The 23999-nt window shown below is 50.3% G+C and overlaps 4 protein-coding genes across 4 annotated transcripts; 2 read left to right on the forward strand and 2 right to left on the reverse strand.

Annotated features, from left to right (window-relative positions):
* Positions 1-645: 645 nt before the first annotated feature.
* N7533_013239 (uncharacterized protein) lies at positions 646-1986 on the forward strand (the record flags this gene model as incomplete). Its single annotated transcript, XM_057109889.1, has 1 exon — positions 646-1986. One exon carries the CDS (start codon positions 646-648, stop codon positions 1984-1986), a length of 1341 nt encoding a protein of 446 aa, XP_056953474.1.
* A 457-nt stretch (positions 1987-2443) lies between these two features.
* N7533_013240 (cytochrome P450 monooxygenase) lies at positions 2444-4460 on the reverse strand (the record flags this gene model as incomplete). Its single annotated transcript, XM_057109890.1, has 6 exons — positions 2444-2923; positions 3010-3125; positions 3203-3565; positions 3629-3889; positions 4059-4209; positions 4266-4460. The coding sequence occupies 6 exons, from the start codon at positions 4458-4460 to the stop codon at positions 2444-2446; spliced, it is 1566 nt and encodes a 521-aa protein (XP_056953475.1).
* Positions 4461-4749: 289 nt separating this feature from the next.
* Positions 4750-5738, forward strand: N7533_013241 (thioesterase family protein; the record flags this gene model as incomplete). The annotated part of the gene is made up of 2 exons (XM_057109891.1): positions 4750-4878; positions 4938-5738. The coding sequence occupies 2 exons, from the start codon at positions 4750-4752 to the stop codon at positions 5736-5738; spliced, it is 930 nt and encodes a 309-aa protein (XP_056953476.1).
* An 878-nt stretch (positions 5739-6616) lies between these two features.
* Positions 6617-23740, reverse strand: N7533_013242 (nonribosomal peptide synthase; the record flags this gene model as incomplete). Its single annotated transcript, XM_057109892.1, has 1 exon — positions 6617-23740. The coding sequence occupies one exon, from the start codon at positions 23738-23740 to the stop codon at positions 6617-6619; it is 17124 nt and encodes a 5707-aa protein (XP_056953477.1).
* Between the last annotated feature and the right edge of the window lie 259 nt (positions 23741-23999).

Below are 23999 nucleotides of genomic sequence, written 5' to 3' on the forward strand. Positions count from 1 at the left end.
TCGGAGCTTTCTCATGTAGCATGGCATAATAATGCGGGAATTCAAACATGACTGGATGTTATATCAACCGTATTCCTCTCTCTGTTTATTAATTTTCCTTCAGTCCCTACCATTAGTACTGGTATAAAGAGCGTTGAAGCCGCGTCGAGAGGCAAATATCCACGTATCAATTACCTAACAGTATTGATCAGAGTCGCTCAACTTCCTAAGCTTAGCGTATTGGATTGTTAATATTTCTTCTTTGATTTGCGGATTGATTAATCAGTGAAGCATCGTTCTTCATACTATTTTACGCACTCTTGCGCAGCGATATTATGTATGTTTATGTTTGTCCTAAGGTGGCACCACCCCATGGGCACACTCGCTAGGTAAGGATAACCTGTTGCCCGAAGGGGATGCATTGGTACGATCAAATGTCTAGCTAGGCAAGCCGGCCATGCCATTAACCTTCCCTATACAAACACACTATCCAACAGGTCTTTCTTTGCTGACTCGCCCCGTCTGACGCGCCTTCTCAGTTGTCATCAGAAAGCCTCACTTAAATTCAAAGCCCTTGGAAAAATTGCCCTTACCCAAAGACAAGGCATGTAAGTAAATATCTTTCAGAAAGAGCAGGCGAAAGCGCTTGACAAAACAGTCTTCAGCATGCCCGGCAGAATTGATACAAGATGGCGTGAAACAGCACCCGGCTTGTACCAGCGAATGGCAACTCCGATGGAGCAGTGGATGACAATGATCACGGAAACTGGCCGAAAATTTGGCAAAGAACATTTCATTCTGACGGTAGCACTGAAGTTACAACTGGAAGAGGGGGTTTCGAGCTTTCTACCAGAGTTGCGTCGGGCATGGGGTGTTATCAGCGAGAAGCACGCTTCCATCACCAGCGTTCTAGATCGACGCTCTGGCATTTGGACCTACATTGCCCCATCTAAATATGAGACGACCAGATGGCTCAGTGAGACATTCATTGTGATTCCATTTGGTATGTCTGTAACTGCACTGCGAAATCAAACTCGTCCACCAAAGCGACCAACGCTATTTGTGCTGCCTTCTTCGGGAGAAATTATCTTACAGGCCCCTCATACCTCGATCGATGGCAAAGGAATTATGCTCATCGTCGACGAGCTGCTTAATATTGCCTCCTCCATGCGTCAAGAGGAGCCTAGTTATAAAACAATCAATTTGTCGCCTCCATTTCGAGTGGCTGCTAGTCTTCCTCCTGTCAATAATGACGATAGGCGACGAGCAGCAATGGAATTGCAAAGATTTCTCTCCGCACTCCCAGCAATGTCGCTGCCCATGAGGATCAAAGACGGAAGATGGAGTGACCGGGCGCCAAAACGAACAGACCGGGTTGTCAGAGCATTACCCGAGAGCGAGACGTGGACTTTACTGGCGGTACTGAAAACAAAAGGCCTTACTATCACGCATGCCGTCCATGCGGCAATCGCATGCGCCACGAAGGAATTTAATACCAACCCCGCCTCTGAAGTGTACGCGGGCGCGTTCAATGTTGATGGACGCAATGCCTACGGAGGCAATACACTCGATCACCCAGCAACACTTTACAGTACCGGGTGGTTTCCCACGATCAAAGTATCCGATTTCTGGTCTGTCGCGAAAGAATTCAGAGAGGGATATACAAGTGTTCAGAAGGATGTAAGACTTCCCAATGTCATCGATGAGCTGATCGAGCAAGCTATGCCATTTATGAATGGATCCACGCCTTCCCCGGCAGATGCTTTGTTGAGTAGTCTCGGGGTTGTCGAGAGCGTGATACAACACAAATACTCCAACGTGGAAGTATTGGACTTTGAGATTGCATGTGAAGTCCTCACTCCTGCGATCGACATATTTCTCTATACTTGGCGCGATCGGATCACGCTTGCGGCCTACTTTAATGAGACTTATCAGGAGGCCGAGAAGGTCTCGGAATTCCTGGGGAAGGTCCTTGATATTTTGAATGTAGAGTTAGATCTTAGATAGAGATACTATCTGCATTCATGAAATTTGATTTGAAATTTGCTGTTTCCAAGGTTCTTTCATGTCATCCCAAGGTTTTTACGTATTATTTGGTTTGGTTATTTCATGCCCAGGTGCGTTTCTGCTTTTACTAATCAGGCAAAACCCACTGAGCGCTGTACTACGTTTCTTTCATTTTCGCATGTAAATTTACCTAGATATCAGAGCTCTACGTTATTCCTCTTTGCATGCATTATATATGGGCCCATCATCTCATAGTTGATAGTCTAGGTAAGTACAGAACCAGGTTAGTGCTAGTCGCGAAAGCTTCCCGGAACCACTGGCATCACTGGCTTCAAGTTCACATTCATTGCAAATACACACAGAAATTTAAATTATCGGCCTTTATCTGACTTCACATCGAAATAGGTAGAAATCGCTTCGAAATGCACAGCGTCCTCAGTCTGCACATGTAGGCCTATCATTCATCGCGAGACCAGGCCTTTGCCTTTACCATCGGACCATTGCGACAGGCAATAAGCCAATCCTTCACTTGGTATTCGAAAACACGATGACGTCCATATTCAGCATTCTTAGAACCTTCACCAAGACGTGATTCTTCACAATGAGTTAACTGAATATCACAACTAACCAAAAGTGCCGCAAAAGCAAGCATGATCTCATTCATCGCCAGAGCCTTGCCAACACATCCCCTCATACCAAGAGAGAAAGGGTTGAACGCAGCCTTCGCTTCTTCGAGCTCAAGTGCAGCCTCCTCGGAATATTGACCATTAACATCGGGCTGATGACTGAACCACCGCTCCGGTCGATACACGAAGGGATCACGGTAGTACTTGGAGCTGTGGTGAATACTATAGATACCGGTGCCCAGCTCGCAGCCCTCGGGCACATACTCGCCGCCAAAGGACAATCCCCGGGAAGGACCTTTCTCCACAGAGCACTACCAACAGGAGGGGACATGCGCATTGCTTCGTTGATGCAAGCGCGGAGGTATTCGCAAGAGTTGAGGGCTGGGCCCAGACGCACATCTTTAATGTCGTGGAATGCAGAACGAACCTCCGCTACTGCCTTTGTGTATGCGTCGGGATATCTGGTGAGGTAGAAGATAGTTGCGGACATGGAAGTGGCAGTCGTGTCAGACCCTGAGTTTGAAAAAAGAGTCAGTGATTTTATATTCCAAGGTTTCTTGTTCATTCTGGTTGGAACTTGAAAGTCTTACCAGCCACGACGAAGTTCAGACTTTCGGCATTCAACTGATCGCGGCTTAGCCCCTCCTTAAGCTCATCATCCTTGGCAGCAAACAAAATGGAGAAAGCATCACCGGTGATATCTGTTGCTTTCATGCGATCCTTAATGATCTTTCCAACGAAGCCTAAGAACACATTTCGTGCCTTAATTGCTTTGTGGAATATGTATCTGTCCATCTTGCGCCAAGCCAGCATGGGGGCCTGCGAGAGGATGCCGATTCGAAAGTTGACACCTGAAATAACAGGAATGATGAATCTATACTTAGGATCCTCCTGCAGATTGTAACAGAGTCCATAGATAACTGATGTCATCACGTCGAAAGCAAAGTCACCAGCTGTATGTATTTGGGTAAACGGTTAGTAGGTTCGAACTCTATAACATTGCATTCTGGACATACCAAAGTCGCCGATATTCAGAGACTCAGTCCATCCATCCTCGGACTTTTTGCTAGATAAAATTCGATTCACAAATTTGGTGACGTTGGTCAGAATCCGCGGCTCATACAATCGAAGCGAGGCATCGGAGAAACCGTGGCTGACGAGGCGACGCTTTCGTTCGTGAATCTTTTTATCAACTTCGGTAAATGTGCTCGCAACCTTCAAGTTCATGACCTGATAATCTGGAGATTTTTGGATTTGTTTGGCTGATTGGTAGATTTCTGGAGAGGAAATTAGATCAGATCACTCGGCTTTTGAAAGTGGTCCCAACCTTTGAGCCCTTCTGTCGTATTGACTAAGAGGCGATTAGGAGTATAACGAACATAGTCACCTTAATATAGCAATTGAGTTAGGATTTTTGTGTAGTCTATCGGATTCTGCACCACATACCATATTTCTGGTGGCACTTCCACATGTCCAGATGAAGATCACCCTTCAGTGCATGGTATGCGCTGTAAAGGATGGTAAATTTGGCCAAAAAGGGGCCCGGGTACTTAGCATACGGATGCCAGGTGACAAGGTATACGGAGCGAGCAATTATCTAATCTTTCATTAGAATTTGTGTCGACCAGTTTAGTAAATTTGTTATAGACTGACATATACAAAGAGCAAGGTAAGCAAAATACCCGCAGCAGCTCCAAAGTAAGATTTCAAATTGTCCAAAAAGAGGGGAGAAGTGAGCGTAACCCAAAATTGAGGATGCGATTTAGACGCATCGTGAATGGGGGCGATAAAGTCCCACGCGAGACCTCCTAGGAAGCCTACGGGCACTTCAGGTGTATCGTTGAGCATGATGATCAAATTTCATGCAAAGCAAGACTTCGAAGTATGAATTCTTCAGCCTAATTAGAGCAAAACATTCTTCATTTCGATTTATGTGTAAAATATGAAGGATGGCGTTTGGGGTCTATGGTGGTGCCACCGGTGGGTGTTGAGTCCACCTACCCACAGACTGTCGTTCCACGCGTTGTGAAATTCTAAATATACCGAGCTGACACTTTTTTTTGCAATTCAAAATTTTGATTTGTTCGTATATCAATTCTACTGGCTAATTGGGCCAATTGCCGCTGACCCTCTCACAATGAATCTGTATTCCTGCATTTCCGACTATGGAGAGAGTATTTGGCAGATCATTCGAGCCCACCCCTGGGCAAGTGTTGGGGTTGGGATTCTTTTAACAAGCGTCAAGAGTCTACCGCTGATGTGGCATGTTTGTAATCCCGTGTTGTAGCAAATTTGTCCCTTTACTAAACATGTTCACTCTTTTAGGCTCGACTCATTGTCGCTGTCCTTTACCATTCCGTCACGAAAAAGTCCGATGTCATTACTGCGGCTAAGAACGGAGGGCAGGGTATTTTTGGATACATCGTGACCAGCTCTCGCAGCCCATTATACGAGTGTGACATCAATGGTCACAAATCCGACAGTACATATTTTAGTGATCTCGACATCAACCGGATTCACCTTCTAACGAGGCTTTTCAAAGCTGCGGGCAATATTTCCCTGCGCCCAAATCGACCGAACTCTAAAAGTCAGGAAGATCGGCCAAAGAAAATGCGAGTACTGCTTGGAGGAACCTGCTGTACATTCCGGAAGGAAGTCAAGCCGTACTCCGCTTACGAAATCCACTCGCGAGTCCTCGCCTGGGACGAGAAATGGTTATATGTTGTGAGTTACTTTGTCAAGCCAGGATCAGCGAGGAAAATGCCCAAGATCCAGGCTTCCAAGGCTGATCATCCGGAGAAACGGGAGGAAACTGCGGCTCTGGCGCGAGGGATGGTCTTCACTTCGGCAATTACGAAATTTGTATTTAAAGAAGGTCGTAAGACTATTAGTCCGGTGGAAGCTCTGGAGGAAATGGGACTTTTGCCCGAGAAAGCCACTTCGGAGGGTGTTACTTTGGCGAATGGGGATATGGCCTGGAGTTGGGAACAAGTTGAAAAGGAGCGGGAGGCAGGTATGAGGACCGCGCGCCATTTGATTGCGTTGGACGATCTACATGATCAGTTTGAGGATGTTTCGAGTTACCCATCCCTGGGGAAGTTTGGCCTTGTTGGAAAATTATTTTGAGTTCCATAGGTCCACGTGTCAGCTGGTGTATTGGGCTTTGAAATAAGCGAGTCGCTGGGAAGGATATCAGTCTCAGCATCTCTGCTGTACAGAATAAATACGATTTTTTTTGCTTTTTCCGTACCAGTATACTTTCTATTCGTGTGTGAATATTTTGTTATTCAGTTCTCGCTCAGTATGGGCCGCCACATATGGTCCCCTACTCTCATTTGGGTCCTGGGCTCTCGCTGGGCCCCTCGGGCTCCTGTTGGGCTTCCGCCCGGGCGCTCCAGAGCTCAGTATGGGCCGTCTGACCTGGGCCGCCGTACAAGGGTCTCTGGGTCCCTGCCCTATTTCACAATTGGGAATACTGTATCTTGTGGAGCATTGGAAGGTATCTGACCAGCTAACTGTCCAGTCCTAAGCGTGGGAATTAATCCTAGATCCTAGGAATTTGAGCACGGAAATTGAGGTATGTAAATTAACTAAAACGAGCTAAAGATAGACTGGTCTTGGCCGATTCCGACTCGGGGAGAGTCCCTAACCGGGCGGTGGCTAATATTCGAGCATTCTGTAATTCTCTTTCCCTCGGTCTCTCATGGATATTTAGTCTGCTCTTGAATCGAGACAATAAACATCGTACTTCAAGTGGTACATCAAATGACTAGACTCGAGCCGTCAAACTTCGAACATCAATCATCACCGAAATAGATAAACGTACAACCTTGGAACGTTAGGTTAATTTAATTAAAAAAATACAAAGAAAACAAAATTTCAAAAGAGAAGATCATGATAGCGTGACGGAGTGAATTGGTAATATATCGCAAAATAAAGCAAAGGAAAAAGACAAGGCGCAAAACGACAAAAAATTCTAAACATACTCGAAATTACCAAAGATACTACTTCAGGTACTGGCCATGCTGACTCTTGATAGGTCCTCTTCCACGACCACTTTCATCCAAGGCCTTGAAACCATTCTCCAAGACACCGCCCTTCTGGTATGCCTCGTAGACATTTATGATCTCCTTAGAGACTGGATCGTATCCCAGACCGGAAGCCTGCGTCACCATCCGCAGGATTTGTCCGTCATCCTCAAGCAAGCTTGGCTGCAGCTGAATATCTTTGACAAGAAGGTCTCCCGCGCCCTCAGTCGCATGGCGGAGGTTGTTCTCGAAGTGCGCGAAGAAGGTCTTCACAAGGGATCTGGAGACCACCCGATCATCAAACAGAGCAAATGCATCGACTCCAAAGTCGGAAACAGCGCAATCGAGGAAGAACGGATTAGGACTGTTTGCCACGGGTAGACGAAGGGGTCTAACGAGGCCGATTCCACTGCCGATATCGGCTTTGTGGTGGTTGTAGGGATTGACGGTCAATCCAAACGCGAGTTCGCATGCCTGTTTAGCAGAAGAAGAAAGAGTTTCAATGTGGGGAATGCTGCACTGTTCGTGTGCAATGATGGTTCGACACTGAGACTCAATGTTGAGGAGGAGGTTTTGAATCGACTTGTGAGGATCGACGCGAATGCGCAATGGGACAGTTGTGAGAATAGGGCCGATGATTTGTTCAATCTCCGCCACGGGGGCGTTACGTCCGCTCAAAGTTAGAAGAAGTGTGACATCCTCGACATTGAGCATTTGGCAAAGTGCAAGTGCCCATGAGGCATAAATGGCGGTTGGCATGGAGATGTCGGAACGGAGTCGGTGAGGTTCAAGATGCACCTCAAGATCACAAATGGAATTGGCCTCGCACTGGGATGGGTCGGACGGAGGCGTCGCAAGAGGGGGTGGGGGAGTATAATCGGCTAGCTGGGAGCGCCAGAATTCATCCTGCGCATCCTGGTCTTTGTTTTGCAGATAGCGAACAAAGCGGTTCATGGGAACCTCTGGCTCGTGATTGGCATCGTCATACAAGTATTCTCGTTCCAGAGTAGCGAACAGAAGTGCGTATGCCCAAGCATCGTATGTAGAGTGGCAAGCAGTGGTGATGAAATAGCGTTTGCCGGTATTTTCATCGATGACATACCCGGCGCGACTAAGAGGCGTTCCAGGTCCGGTCGCATCCTTGAGTTCCTGGTCGTAGTAAGCTGAAATTGTCGGAGCAGAACGCCAGGATGTAGGTGAAGGCTTTTCAACGATCTGCATCCAACTTCCGTCGGCAAGCTGGGCGACACGAGTACGGAGCACCGCATGAGCATGGGTGGTGCGTTCCCAGGCTGCCTTCAGACGATCAAGGTCGACTGAAGCGGGCGCTTCAAAGGCTGTCATCAGACAAGTGACACCCGGGCGAGTCAAAGAGATCGTGAGGAAGCCAATTTGCGCTGGTGTGGCAGGATATATGTCCTCGATAGAGTCGATGGGGAGGCTGCAAAGCGTGGAAACTTCCTTCTGAAGTTGGTCGATGTCCTTATCATTTGGCACCAAAGACAAGGGTGGGATGACAGCTGTGTCATCGGCAGTGATGGGATCCATCAATAAGGCCATGTCGTCGAGAACTTGGTTCTGCAGGATCTTGTCCGCCGTGAGAGCATATCCATGGGATCTGGCCAGAGAAACAAGCTTGACGGCAGCCATGGAATCACCTCCGACAGCCGAGAAGCTGTCTTGGCCAGAAATATCGCTCTCGCTGAGTTCCAAGACTTGCGCCCAGAGTTCACGGAGTTTGAGACCCTTTTCACTCGCAGGCTCATGCATTTCACCGAGTCCAGGGGTTACAGCCAGCTTCGTCAGGTCGGGAACCGTCAAACTGGCACAGAGGGCATGGAGTGCTTTGTGATCGATTTTGAGATTGCTTGAAGTCGGAATGCGATTGACAGGGACGAAGAAACGGGGAATCATAAACTCAGGCAGTACCTTGGCAAGGTCGCGCTGGACTCCGTCAACAATTGCATGCAGACTAGCTTGAGCCTCTTCGCCGCTGAGAATGACAAGAGAATCATCGACTGGGTTCGCAACAGTCAAGGGCACAAATGCAATCAAGAAAGGTCGGCCTCTGTTCTCCAATTTAACGGCCTCAGTGGCCGGCGAAGAAGAACCGCCAATGATACGGTGAAGCTGGAAATCGATTTCTCCAAGATCGACTCGTTGTCCATTCAACTTGACCTGTGCATCTCGACGACCAAGGACACGAATAGTGCCATCTTGTTCGTACATTCCGAAATCACCTGTGGCGTAAATGCGGCGAGGAGAGGAGTTTGCTTTTAACGCCCAATCAGGGGCTTCCAGGAAGGCTTTGTCGGTTGCGACTTGGTCGTTGAAATATCCCCTTGCAACCACAGGGCCATCCACGAGAATTTCACCGACAGCCCCTATGGGCACTAAGCGGTTGTAATTCTCACTATCGGCAATCCATATGGAACAGTTCAGTCCAGATCCAATGTTGGCCGGGGAGCCTCCATGGCGGAGGCCAGACTTTCCAGTACACCAAACAGTGCACTCTGTGGGACCGTAGACATTGATTAATCGCACACTGTCTGCCCAGGTATTGATGAGTTCTTGAGTTAGAGCCTCCCCACCGAGGGAAAGAGTTTCGAGCTTCACGGCTCCGGGTGACAGGAGACTTGCGACAGTAGGTGTCAGAGAGGCTTGGTTGATGTTGAGACGAGCGATGGCCCCAGCAAGGTCGTTGAGACGATCTTCTTCAGAAGGCATGCAGACACAACCGCCGCTGACAAGGTTAGCGAATATCTCCCCAACACAGAAGTCCCAAGTGAACGCGGCGAATTGTAAATAACGTGAATTTGATGTCTTGCCCTGAAGTGCGGCTTGTGCAGGCAAACCAGAGCAGGCGTTGCGGTGTTCGACCACCACACCCTTAGGTTCGCCGGTACTACCAGATGTAAACATGATATAGGCTGCATTCGTAGAGACAACAGTAGGAGCACGGTAAGTAGGCAGAAGAGGTGGCAGTGCTTCAAGGGATTCCTTGGTGACAGTCACCATTTGGACTCCAGTGTCAGCAAACAGGTGTGTAAGGCTCGGGATGGTAATCATCACCGAGGCTGACAACCGACTCAGGAATGATGCAAGGCGAGTCTGCGGATGGGCAGGATTGAGGGGTGTCCAAATACCACCAGCCTTGAAAATGGCGACGATTGCGACAATACTGAAGATGGACTTGTAGAATGCAAAGCCAACGAAGGTTTCTGGTTGAACACCAAGTCCAACAAGGTGCTGCGCTAGGCGGTCCGAGAGATCGTCCAATTCGGAGTACGTCAGTGTACCGTCCCAAGAGGTGATGGCCGATGCAGATGGTCGCATAAGGGCCTGATCATGAATCATGGCATGGATAGTACGCTCATTAGGTTCGACCTTGTCGTTGTTGTGCCATTGTGCGATCTGGTTCATATCCGAGGGGCCGATGAGATCGATGTCCTTCAGCTGGGTATTTGGCGCTGTAGTGGGTAGGTTGGCGAGCATATCGAGCAAGTGTTCGAACTGACCGAGAAGCTGGTGGATTTGCGTCGATGAAATCACATGCGAATCGTAGGAGACATTAACGGAGATACCTGTGGACTCTTGGGAACAGGTCATGGTGATTGGGAATGTGTACAAGCCGGCAACGGTGACGGGCAATGGTTCGATGCCCATACCAAGATCTAGATTCAGCGATGCTGATCCTGTAGCTTGGAACACTAATAGAGTGCGCAAGGCACAGGCGGCGCGAGCTTCTGGGCTGACCTTTCGAATGTTTTGGAATCCCGCTTGCTGGTAGGGGATGAGATCGGTGGTGCTCTTCTTGATGGCAGCGAGGTATTCCGTCACTGTCTGCTCACGCTCATAGGACACGCGGAATGGGAAGTTGGCGATGGTTGAGCCGACCATGTTCTCGATGCTGGGGATGGGCGTTGTACGTCCACTGACGACGACGCCAAAAGTGACGTTCTGGGACCCTTCATGCAAAGATAATAACATACCCCATGCAGCTTGCAGCACGGTCGCGACAGTGTTGTCTGCTTGAGCAGGCATCGAGAATCGGATGTTGGTTGTGAGCTCTGAATCAGCCACAGAGCGATAGCCAACCGAGGGCAGAGCAGGAAACGACGGGGGTGCCGCTGGCTCGAGGAAATCCTTCCAGAACTTGAGGGTCTCGGCCTCACCTTGAACATCCAGATAGCGGATTAGATGGTTTGGCCCCAAAATAGGTGATTGGTTCATATCATAGTAAGCCTCTTGGACATTGCGCCAGAGGTTGGTGGTACTCCAGCCATCATAGGCGGCATGGTGCATCGTCAAGACGAAATAGCGAGTTGCACCACCATCACCACCCTCTCCTAAGATTGCCATACGGTACAATGGCTTTCCGAGATCCATGACTCGGCGAAGTTGGTCACGTTTGTACTGCTCGAGGTCGTTGGAGACAACAAATTCTACCTCGATGGGTCGTCGCAGGATAACCTGCACAAAGCCAGACTCGGTTGTGTGGACCATGCGCATTCTGGTAACACTAGCACGCTCCATCACAGAGTGCCAGGCCTGACTGAATTTCTTAGCATCAAGGAATGGCGCCAGTCGATAAGCAAAGTGCGCGCTGTATGTTCCAGGGTCCTGGATTGAAGCAGCCATCATTCCTTCCTGGAGGGGAGTGGTGGGATACATGTCCTCGATGTCATGCATGGCGACTCCACATTGACGTGCCGCCTCCTGCAGTAGGCTACTCACAGACTCACGGTGAATGAGGGAAAAGGATGGTGGCTCGTGAATGAGACCACCCGTGGACGCAGTCATAGCCAGCGCCATCTCAGAGAGGACAGGTTTCTCGAAGATTGTCGCCACGCTGAGATAGATATTCCGCTCACGAGCCATGGAAACCAGTTTCACAGCGACAAGTGAATCACCACCACTGCGAAAGAAAGAGCTATTCCGGCCAATGCTATCATGGTCAAGAGAAAGAAGTTTTGCCCACATGACCTGGAGAGTCATTTCGGCTTCAGTTTCGACGGGTTGCAGAGCTTCGACTGCCACTTGATGCTGTAGGGAAACAGGCGTAGCATTAAGGGAGAAGGTACGCAACGCCCGACGGTCAACCTTACCGGAAACCAGTAGGGGCATCTCCTCGAGGAAGTAGCAAATGGTCGGGATCATATATGAAGGCAGCGTCTGTCGCAAATCAGAATCAAGAGTGCGAATCAGGGGTTGAGGATCCTCATGGCTATCGCTGGCAGAGAGGAAGAGTGCGATGGTGCGGTTTTCAACGCGTCCCTCTGGAGCAACAATTTCGACGGCGAAATCGGGCAAGGGGCCCAGCGCAGTTCGTACGCGATATTCGATCTCTCCCAGCTCGATACGGAGGCCATTCAGCTTGATTTGAGTGTCCTTGCGGCCAATGAAGTCGATACAACCATTAGGCTGGTAACGAACAAGATCACCAGTCTTGTAAATACGGCGACGGTCAGATCCATGTTGCTTGTTGGGAAACTGTGCAAGGAATGTGGGATTCTCAATGAAAGCCGCGGATGTCTTGACTGGATCATTGAGATAACCGTCGGCGACAATCGGTCCTTCAATAGCCAGTTCTCCTGTGAGGCCAACCGGGACAAGACGATCATGGTCATTGGGATCGATAAGCCAGCTGGTACTAGCCAGGGCAGTACCAATGGTTCGCTCTGAGAAGCTTGGGCTGTCAATGTCGCAAATGACATTGCAAACAGATGCCTCAGTTACACCATAACCGTTGACAAGACGCACCTTCCCAGCCCATCGTTCAATCAAGTCTTTTCGGATGGGTTCTCCACCAAGAATAAGCTGGTCCAGGTGGGGAAGCTGTTCTGGAGAGAGAATTCGAGCAATAGAAGGAGTCAGAATGGCAAGGTTGATCTTCATGTCGTTCATAATGGGCACAATCTCGCCGAGTCGTTGGTCTTCGGACGGAATGCAGATGCATCCTCCATGAACGAGAGTGGAGAATATTTCAACAACGGAGATATCGAATGTGAAGGCTGTGAATTGCATGATTCGTGGCTTGCGGTTAAAGCCGAATACACCGTGGTTCGAGACGCTCGTAGCAATGGCTCGGTGAGAAGTGATGACACCTTTGGGTTTTCCTGAGCTACCAGACGTAAAGAAGCAATACGCTGGATGAGATGGGTTGACGGTCACATTTGGTCTCGGAGAAACTTTTTCGTCTTCGAAGAGGGCATGAGAAACTACAACAGTAGGGATCACGTAGTCCGAGAACAGGGCTGCATTTGCCGACGAAGACAAAATGACTGGCGCCTTGACGTCTTCCAAAATTTCGCGCAGACGCTCGGGTGGATGGTGTGGATCCAAAGGACAATAGGCAGCCCCGGATTTCATGATGGCGATCATTGAAATGATGGCCCACAGGGATTTCTCGAAACAAACAGGGATAAAAGACCCGGCTGGGATGTCGTGTGAGGCAAGTAGCTTGGCCGCAAGTTGGGATGTCAGATAATCAAGCCGATCATACGACAGAACTCCGTCCCAAGACGCAATCGCGTCAGTATCTGGCAGTTGGTGAGCGATGTCTTCGACGAGCTGGTGCAGACAACGCTCCACAGGCTGCGTGGTGGTCTGGTTGAACATGCCAATATCAGCATAATCCGCGGGAACCATCAAATCAAGTGATTGAACTTGTCTGTCCCCCAAGTCTGTGTCAAGTTGCTCCACAATATATGAGAAATGCTCCAGAATCCGATGGGCTTGTGACTCAGGGATTAAAGAAAGGTCGTAGTTGAGGTCCAAGGAGTAGCCGGTAGGATTGAAAGTGCACTGCAGTACCAAAGGGTAAGTGTGGAAGGGCTTGAAGAAGTCTTTGTTTGCAGTTGGGCATCCGAGGAAAGTAGCATGCCCGCGATTAACATCATCCTCGGGATTCTGGATGACGAGGAGAGTTTGGAAGTCGCAAGCGGTTTTTGCGTCGGAAGAGAGACGTCTGATATTTTGCAAACCAATCTGCTCATAACGTATCATTTCCAAGGCCTGTTTCTGAACATTTTCAAGCAATGTTTGAAGTCTCATTTCAGACTGGAAGGCAACACGCATGGGAGTAGTCGCCAATGTTGGACCCGCGATGTCATGAATGCCATCAACAGGTGCAGCACGTCCACTGGTGGTGGTGCCGTAGACAACATCGTCAAGGTCTGAGTAACGTCCAAGCACCAGTGCCAGGGCTGTTCGAACGAGCGTCGCTCTGGAAATTTCAGAGCCTGCACGCTTGGTGAAAGCTACATCGTGATGAATATACGCATCCTCATAGCGATGTTGACGGTTGACAATGGAGACTGGGAAGACTGGAGGTGGGACACGGTCCAACTGGGATCTCCAAAACTCCTCTGACGCTTTAGGGTCAACCGAAAGGACATGATGAATGAAAGTGTTGAAGTGAATGGGTGGTTTGGTGTTTAAACCGTGATATATCTCTTCGACACGTCGGTAGATTGGCTGAACGGACCAGCCATCATAAATCGCGTGGTGGGCGGTGAAGACCAAAATGCGATCTTCAACAATCGCGAATCGCGACAAAGGTTGACCTGTTCTCATTCCGGCACGGCGATCATTCTCCAGATATGCAGCCTTATTATTTCCACCGCGCCACCGGAGTTGACCTTGGACGACAACTTGCATAGTACCATGTTGCGCGCTGGGGAATAGGCGCGTACGCAAAATTGGTACCTGCTGGTAAACGGTCTCCCAGGCGGCACGAAGGCGACCCATGTCAATCCGATCAGGGATCTCGAATGCGAATTGAGCCATGTAAGAGCCAGTTTCCTTCTGCGCGAGAGCCAACAAACCTTCTTGCAGTGCTGTAGTCGGGTAGATGTCCTCGACGGCACTATCAGGAATCTGACAAGCAATGCTGGCTTCTCGACGAAGCACCGCAATATCGCTGATGAGTGCAAACTCCTGCAACTCGGTATTTGCGACCTGCAGCTGGGTGGTAGCCAACGCCATAGCAGAAAGGACTGGATTGGAGAAGATTGCCTCGACAGTCAGGTCAAGATGAGCGGTTCGAACAAGAGCGACAAGTCGCATGGCCATGATCGAGTCGCCTGAGACGCGGAAGAAGTTATCATCACGCCCGAATGACTCGGGTGCCAAGTTGAGGACCTGAGCCCAGAATCCATGCAGCAGGCGCTCCATATCTGTCGTCGGGGGCTGGGCAGCCTTCTTGTGCGCCTCAAGTGAGAACTGCGAGATATCCTCGCGGGAAAGTCCTCGAGCGATCTTCTGCAACTTGCCACGGTCAGTCTTAGCGGAAGCTGTGAAGGGCATCAATCGCAGGGGAACATATGCTGATGGGATCATGTGCATAGGCAGTCGATCTGGAAGCTTTGCGTTGGCTCCCTTCATGGCCTCGCGGTACCGAGTAAGCTCGCTTTGCAAAGATGCAATTTCTGGAAGCACATCGCCCGCTTTCGAATAATCAACATCGGTAGCGACGCTCAAAAATGCCATCAGCATCGGTGGGGCGGTTCCATTTGCTGGACGAACCATTTCCACAGCCACTTCTGCGATGTCTGGCATTGTTTCGCGCAGTCGATGCTCAATCTCACCAAGCTCCACACGCTGGCCGCGCAGTTTGACCTGCGTATCACGTCGACCAACATAGTGTACTTGACCGTTGGGGAGGTACCGTACAAGATCACCCATCTTGTAGAGCTTACCAGCTGGGCGATTCGCGACGCGGGCGAACCATGCTGGAGCATCAATGAAGGCAGCTGCTGTCTTGACTGGTTCATTAAGATACCCATCAGCAACATTGGGACCCTCGACTACCAGCTCACCAATGGTACCAATGGGTGCAAGCTTGTTATGATCGACCGGGTCGGTAATCCAGGTGTTGCATCCAAGGGCGAAGCCAATATTATGACCGGAGGCTGATGGTGAGATGCCAGGACTGCAATGAGTCCAAATAGAGCATTCCGCTGGACCGAAACTGTTGATGAGATACACAGCTGGAGCCCATGTCTTGACATTCTCAACAGTGGCGGTTTCTCCCCCAAACAGAAGGGTTTTGAGAGAAGGCACATCGGCCGGATGTAGCAACGAGGCCACACTGGGTGTCAGGAACGCCCAGTTGACATTCATGCGCTCCATCGCCTCAGCAAGGCCGTTCATACGCTCGGCATCGGAAGGGATGCAAACACATGCGCCGACGGATAAGGATGTGAAAATTTCACCAATGCTCACGTCGGAGGTGTATGCAGTGAATTGCAGATTACAAGAGCCGGGGCCGCCATAGCGCAGAGTCTCACCATGTCCGACAATACTGCTGGTGAACGCCGAGTGGCTGATGAGAATTCCCTTGGGTTTACCTGTACTGCCAGAGGTAAAGAGAATGAATGCCGTATCGGTTGATTTCACGGTATTGGAGACCATGATTGACGATGTTGGATACTTGATCTCCGCCTCGGAAATGGATTCTTCATCAACTATGAATGTTGAGCTACTCAACGACAATGCTTTTTCAGACCAGCGACGACTCGACAAAACCAGCGTTGCGTCGACATCCCTCACGAGTCCCTGCAATCGCTCCAGGGGATGAGCAGGGTCAAGGGACACACAGGTGGCTCCAGCTTTGAGCAGTGCTAGCATCGTCACAACTGTGTAGATGGACTTTTCGAACAACAATGGCACTTTCATTCCTGGTACCAGGCCACGTTCTATCAATTCAGGAACGATCGCTGAAGACTGAATATCGAGTTGAGCATATGTGAGCTCGCCTTCCCATGAGCGGACAGCCGGCGCTTCGGGCTGAATGGACGCTCTCCTCTGGAAAGTGGCATGTACAAGATCATCTTGAGGTGTGGGAGGGGGTGTATTCCACAGTGCAAGTTGCGCTATGTCGCCACTGCTGACGAAGTCGAGATCGGACAGTTTCGTATCAGCCAGGGCAGGATCGTGCAACAATTCGAAAACCTGTTGTAGCTGCGCCGATAGACGCTGGATCTCCTCGGCATCGATCAAATTCGCGTCATATTCAATGGTGACTCGACATTTGTCTGCGGCAATGACAACGTCCAGACTCATGGAAAATGTATGGAATGGACCTGCAAATGAGTTACTGACGACTTGCATGCCCAGATCCCCACCTGTGGCAGCGTGACCAGATTCAGCCTCTGTTTGAATCATCAAAAGAGTCTGAAAGTCGCAGGCGGACTTGATATCCTCAGAAAGCTTGCTAATATTGTAAATGCCGTACTGCTCAAATGCCATCATCTCTTGAGCCTGTTCATGGATCTGGCGCAGGAAGCCATCGACCGTCTGCGACTGCTTGTTTATCTGCACACGGACTGGGACCACGGCGGTAGTAGGGCCAAAGACTGCCTGGATACCTTCAACAGGTGCAGAGCGACCGTTCAAACTTGCGCCAAACACGACGTCGTCGGTATCATCGGCATATCGGGCAAGCAACAAAGCCCACGCAGAACGAATGAACGTTGATGTCGTGTAGTCGCACTGCCGCATCGTCAGGGGAATGTTGGTGGTGAAGTGAGAGTTTGCGGCCGGTCGATACGAGATATCTGGCAGACGAGGGAAAGCCATGGTTGGAGCATCCTGCATCTGATTCTTCCAATACTGTTCCAAAGGGCCATTGTCTGTCTCCAGGAAGGACTTGACAAAAGTATTGTAACCAACCACAGGGTCAAGAGAGAAGCTTGAGAAAGTCTTCTGTAGATCTTCAACCATTCGCAGCAGGCACCATTCATCATACGCTGCGCGATGCATGGAGAGCACAAAATGCGGGTTTCCACGGCCAGTGGGGTCTTCGATCAAGGCATATCGCACCAGGGGCTCGCCAACGGAAATGGGCGCGCGCTTGTCACGCCAGAGGTAGTCTTGCAAATCAACCTCAGTACCCCAGTGCTCGTCATAGCGCACGACAGCCTGCATGAGTCCACCTGATGGGGCGTGGAAGACAGATGTGCGAAGCATTGGTGTGCGATCATAGATGGTCATCCACGCCTTTCGCCAGAGATCAAGATCCATCGTTCTGGGGAGCTTGATGACCATTTGCCCGAAGTATGTACCGGGCTCCTTGGCCGACAGGGCCATGAGAGCATTCTGTAATGGGGTACTCGGGTAAACATCTTGGATATCGTCCACAGTGACTCCCAATATCTCACTTGCCCTGTCCAGCGTGGTTTCGATAGACTCGCCAGTTAACTGAAGCAGCTGGAATGGTTTCAGCACCTCTTGTTCCTGATCCTCCACATCTTGGGCCACGCGCGCCAAGTCTGCGAGGATCGGGTTTCTGAAAACATCAAGCACCTGGAATCGCCAGTTGGTTGCCGTCGCGCGAGTGACAAGCTTCATGGCACTGATGGAGTCTCCACCAAGGCGGAAGAAATTGTCCTGGACAAAGATCTCATCTGGTCGCAAGCCCAAGACCTGTGCCCAGAGTGCGTGCATTCGTTTCTCTCCAGGCGTAGAGGGTGGGGCATGGCTAGTCCCTGCACGAGAGAAGGAAATCAGCTCGTTCCGAGAGAGACCAGAGGCAAGCTGCCGAAGACAACTGCGATCTATTTTGTTCGTGGCGGTATGAGGCAGGCGTGTCAGAGGCAAGAAGATGCTAGGAACCATGTACGGCGGTAATGACATCGAAAGCTTTGCATCTAGTCCTTCAGTCAGGGATTTCAATTCTCGTCGGGCTTCACTTGACGTCGCAATCATGGGATGCTCAGAATCCACACAATCCAGGACGATGAACCCGATGATGGCTGCATCATTCTGCTCCTCGTTCATCTTGATGGCATCGGCTGCGACTTGAACACTCGCTGGTAGATTGCGCTGTAAGTGGCTTTCCACTTCAGCGAGCTCGACTCTTTGTCCACGAATCTTGACCTGCAAATCGTCTCGACCCATGATCTGCAATGTGCCATCGGTATTGTATCGTGCCATGTCACCTGTCCGGTAGAATCGGCGCTCACTGCCTTCGAACAGAGGCGCTAGGGGCCCATCAAGTGTCCAACGAGGACCATTGACGAATGCCAGACGAGTTTTAGCTTCATCGTCCAGGTATCCCTTCGCCAGCGTTGGGCCTTCGACGAGGATTTCGCCAACTGTTCCGATGGGGACCAGTTGATTGAAGTCAGATTTCTTCGCAATCCACAATCTTGCGCCAACAGAGCGACCGATGTTAGAAACATCATCGGAGGATGTGATACCGCGGAAAGCAGAGCACATGATTGTCGTCTCCGCTGGTCCGTAAACGTTCATCAAGTTGCGTTCACCCCACTTCCGTGTGCATTCCTCCGTCATGCGCTCGCCGCCCATCGCTAAGAATTCCAGTTGAGGCAATTCGGCCGGCTCGAGTGATGCACCAACAGTTGGAGTCAGGAAAGCGCAATTCACATTCAAAGTTTGGAGAGACTTCGAAAGATTGTTGTTACGCTCTTCATCGGTAATGCAACATAAACATCCACCACGGAGTAGCATGGCAAAGACTTCTCCGAAGAATGCGTCGAATGCATAGGGCGCAAACTGAACAACACGAGAGGCTGTGCTGATCTCCATGACTGAGGCAATAGCTTCGATGCTGCTACACGCAGCCTGATGTGAGATCTCAATACCCTTGGGCTCGCCTGTAGTACCGGAAGTGAAAACGACGAAGGCGAGGCTTTCGGGGGAACCGTGGCTTGAATCGATATCATGTGCTGGGGCGTGATCTTGTTCCAAGATGGCCATCTCTTCTGCGGATACAGTCACCAAGGAATACCCAATGGGGCACAATTCTTCCATCTGAAGTGGCGAGGCAATGAGAGTTCGTGCTTGGCTTTTCTGCATGACGCGCTGCAGACGTTCTTTGGGAAGTGTTGGATCAAGCATCACACAAGCTCCGCCAGCTTTCATGACTGCCAGGAGTACTACCACAGTCCACATCGACTTTTCAAAAGAGATGAGCACGGGTTCCCCTTCTCGAGGTCCCTCCTGTTGAATGAGATGCTGTGCGAGTCGAGTGGACTTGACATCTAGCTCGCGATAAGTGAGCTTGCCATCCCAGGAGTCGACAGCAATGTTGCTGGGATACATGCAAGCAATCTGCTCAAATCGACGGTGTAGGCATTCTGATTGCGTAACAGGAGAGATCGCATTCCACTGTGCGAGGGTCGTTATGTCCACTGCGCCGACCAGGTCGATATCTTTCACGCGGGTGTTGGGGCTTATAGAAAAGACGCGCTCCACGACGTGTTGGAGTTGATTCAAGATGAGCTGGACGCGTTCGTAACTCAGAACACTTTCATCCCAGTTCACCTCAAGAGTGACCTCTTTCCGGGTGGAAATTGTGCATCGGAGACCAAATGCAAAGGAATGGAATGCCACACCCGCTCTTCTGCGAGTTTCTTGAAGCAGACGAGAATGCGCCTCCTCGGAGTCATACTCAACGAGAAGCAGAGATTGAACATCACAAGCAATACGAGCGTCTTCACTGAGGCTGCGAATGTTCTGCATACCGTAGTGCTCCAGCCCCAGCAGGGTAGCAGATTGAACTTGAAGGTCTCGAAAGAACGCGCGCAAGGTCTGATCACGCTGCAACTTGACTCGCACGGGGAAAGTAGCGATTGTTGGCCCCTTCATCTCCTCAATACCAGCAACCGGTGCACCACGTCCATTGCTCGTGTTTGCGAAAATGACATCATCTGAACCGACGAAGCTAGACAGGAGTAAGGCCCATGCTGCACGGATCTTGATCGCAGCTGGAATGTCAGATTCTGCGGCATCGTGAACCACCGGCAGCTTAAACTGGAGGTCCACGAAGGCGTTCGGCTTGGGAATATATCCCCTGGGGATCTCAGGGAAAGGTGTCAGTGGAGCGGCATCAAGTTGTTGCTGCCAGCCATCGCGCATGGTATTCACATCAATCTGTTGAAGATGCGCGATCAGTCCCGCGAAATTTGGACTAGATTCGATGACTTCGTTACGGTAGGCGCGCTCAAAATCCCGCAGGAGTAATTCGAGAGACCAGGCATCATGAACAGCATGGTGTATTGTGACTGCAAGCACGGGCCCAGCTATAGGATCGTGAACCACTGTGAATCGACTTAGCGGCGCTCCCAATGACATGGGGCTCTCAAGATCGCGCTGAAGATAGGATTCCACGTCGTCTGTCACCACTGTCCACTGCAAGTCTTCCTTGACGATCACTTGCCATAGATCTGCAGACTCGTCCTCAAAGATACGAGTACTCAAACAGGGCGCGCTACGCTGAGCAACGGTATTCCAAGCCTGCATCATCCGATCCACATCCATCCCTGTTAACTGGAAGATCTTCTGCACCAGGTATAGACCCGGTGTCTTGACCGAAAGGGCGATCAACCCTTGCTGTAATGGTGACGCAGGGAAAATATCTTGAATGGTGTCATCTTGGATGTCGCATTGCCTAGTGGCACATTGACGCAATTCATCCAGGCGATTCTCAGCCAAAAGAAACGCTTCAAGATCAAGGCCTCCTGAACCATTCGGAATTTCAACGGCAAGTGCCATGTCGGACAGGATGGGATTCGCGAAAATGGTCTGCACTGTGAGACTCAAACTTTCGGAACGACAAAGGGACACCATCCGAATAGCAGCAATTGAGTCCCCGCCTAGGCTGAAGAAGTTTGCAGACGCATCGCTTAACTGGTCGATTCCAAGTATTCTTCGCCAGACATCACAGAGCTGGGCTTCCATAGAGGTGGATATGGGGAGTGTTGCCTGGGGTTTGCGGAAAGGCGCAATATCCTGCGGTGTGAGAGTGGCTGCAAAGAGGCGCAACTTCTTGCGATCGAGTTTTCCAGACGCCGTCAAACTGAATTTCGTTGACAGAGGGAGGAATACCGTCGGGACCATGTACACTGGCAATCTCTGGGCCATTTCGGACTCGATTCGCATCGACAATTTTTGCCACCGTGAAACATCACTCTGTGCAGCGAGGGAAACCTCACCGACGTTGTTCGATTCCTGGTTTTCTACCGGGGCTAAAAACACAGCGAGTGCATCTGAAGTTGCTCCCTGGAGGTGGACGACGTCGACGCAGAAGGCCAGGTCTGGCAATACCAAGGGTTGCAGGTGATCCTCAACCTCTTCAAGTTCCACCCGCTGGCCTCGAATTTTCACTTGAGTGTCAATACGAGCAATGAATTTGAATGTTCCATCAGCGTTGTACTGGGCGAGATCACCACTCCTGTAGAATCGAGATCTGCTGTTCTGTCGGAATGATGGCGGGTCGACAAAGGCCTGTGCGGTTGCGGAAGGGTTGTTCAGATAACCAGCAGCGACCATAGGACCCTCTTGCAGGAGCTCACCAGGAGTTCCAATCGGGACCAGTTTGTTATAGTCATTGGGATCGACAACCCAGTTCATTCCTCCCTGCGAAACATGGATTGTGCTCGCAACATCCCCGGCTGTGAATTCGGAGAAACCGCACATACCCGCCTCTGTTGGGCCATATCCAGCGATAACCCGCTTGTCTGCGATCCAAAGATCGAGGAGATTCTGAGAAATGGCTTCACCGCCCAAATAAAGAGTGTCGAGATCAGGGACCTCGCTTGGCGTGAGAAGCTTGGCTACAGTAGGTGTGGCGTAGAGGAATTGGATACGCATCCGGCGCATTACGCCGGCGAGGTCATTCATGCGCTCCTCCTCTGTTGGAATACACACAATACAGCCACCGATGAGAGCTGTCATGATCTCGTAGATGGAATGATCAAAATTGAATGAAGAGAACTGCAGGATTCTGGTTCTCTCGGGGATCTTCATGCCCGCTGAGTGAGCGACGATGGCCGACGCCAAGTCCATGTGTCGCATAACAATTCCCTTCGGTGTTCCCGTGGAGCCGGAGGTAAAGATCACAACTGCGGTTGATTTTGGATCTACTGCTGGCAGTTGCTCTTCCTGCTCCGGAAGACTGTCGAGCAGATCCTGGTTGATGGATACAACCTTCCCCACGCTTTCTGACATCTTGCTAATCCAATTAGGCGAAGAAAGGATGCATTTCGCATCAACTTGAGTAAAAATTTTCTCAAGGCGCGTGATAGGTTGCGAGGGCTCTGTGCCAATGTATGCAGCGCCAGCCTTTAGCACTGCCAGTTGGGTGATGGGCACAAACTTGGAACGATCGAAAGTCAAGGGCACACAGCTACCGGGGCCAATATGGAACTTGCTGCGCAAATGACGAGCCAATTTGGTTGACGCTGTGTCAAGCTCTCCGTATGTCAAATCTCCATCCCAAGCTTGCACAGCTAGCTCGTTCCAGCGCTGGCGAGATGTCTCTTGTACCATTTCATGGATGGTGGTCTCTGCGGCAGCAGGCATTGGCGGACTCCATTGCGCAATTTCAGCGCGATCCTCAATGGAGCACAGGTCCAAATCGATGATTGTACATTCCTGTGGCTGGAGTAGCTGAAGTAGGACGTGGGAGAATTGGTGAACAATGCGGTCCACCTGACGAGCGTCCAAGAGGTTTTGGTCAAATCGGGCAGATACCCGGATCGTGGTATGTGTCGTGTGTAGAATAGTCAGAACTAGAGCATGTTGTTGCGGAATTGCTTTGTTTTCGTTGGTACTGATCACAACAGCGGTTCGAAGCGTTGTATCGAACGGAGCTTCCTCTTTGCTGTCGATTTCTTTCTGGACCAGCTCTAGCAGACTTGCTGGTTTCATTGCCGCGTCCCAGGTCACGCGAAGCGCTCTTGCAGAGCATGTTGCCTCGCTGGTTGCCTCGCTGGAGATACCAAAAACGACATCTGTTGTCAAAGCGGAGTATCTTCCAAGAAGCACTGCCCAAGCACCAATCGATGAGGCTTTCAGATCTGCCTGGGTAGATTGCGAAATATCTACCCATTGGACAACACTGTGACTGCTAGCCCACGGTTGATAGACCGATGTGGGCAGCACAGGGAAGATTTCGAGCTTTTGCTGAGCTCTTTTCAGCGACTCATTGTCGGATGACTGGGAGGATTCAATGTCGCTTTCGCTAATGCTTGCAGAACTCGACCCGATGGTAGATTCAACAGCCGTGACCTCCACAGCAGCAGCTTTCATGCTGTCCAGAGGCATTTCATTGGCAATTATTGAGGCCATAGCGAACCTCGTATACAGGAGGTTTTGTAAGTAGACTGAATTGATCAAAAATAACTATAATACAGTATAGTTTGCACAAAAAGCAGAAAGTCACCCTTGGACTTCACTTAGCAGGAATCTATACTATGGCAATGGCCCCCATACAGCCATCTCACTCTACTCATTCTCGCTATCACCAGAGCCCAATCGTCGCATTGTAGAAACACTCAGCAGTGGTACCACCATCAACACCACCGCAGGCTCCCTTTAGCTCTCAGGC

The sequence above is a fragment of the Penicillium manginii genome (assembly GCF_028828005.1).
Source record: "Penicillium manginii strain IBT 31320 chromosome Unknown utg000010l:1.0-1143873.0:1.0-1144522.0, whole genome shotgun sequence".
In the NCBI taxonomy this organism is placed as follows: domain Eukaryota; kingdom Fungi; phylum Ascomycota; class Eurotiomycetes; order Eurotiales; family Aspergillaceae; genus Penicillium; species Penicillium manginii.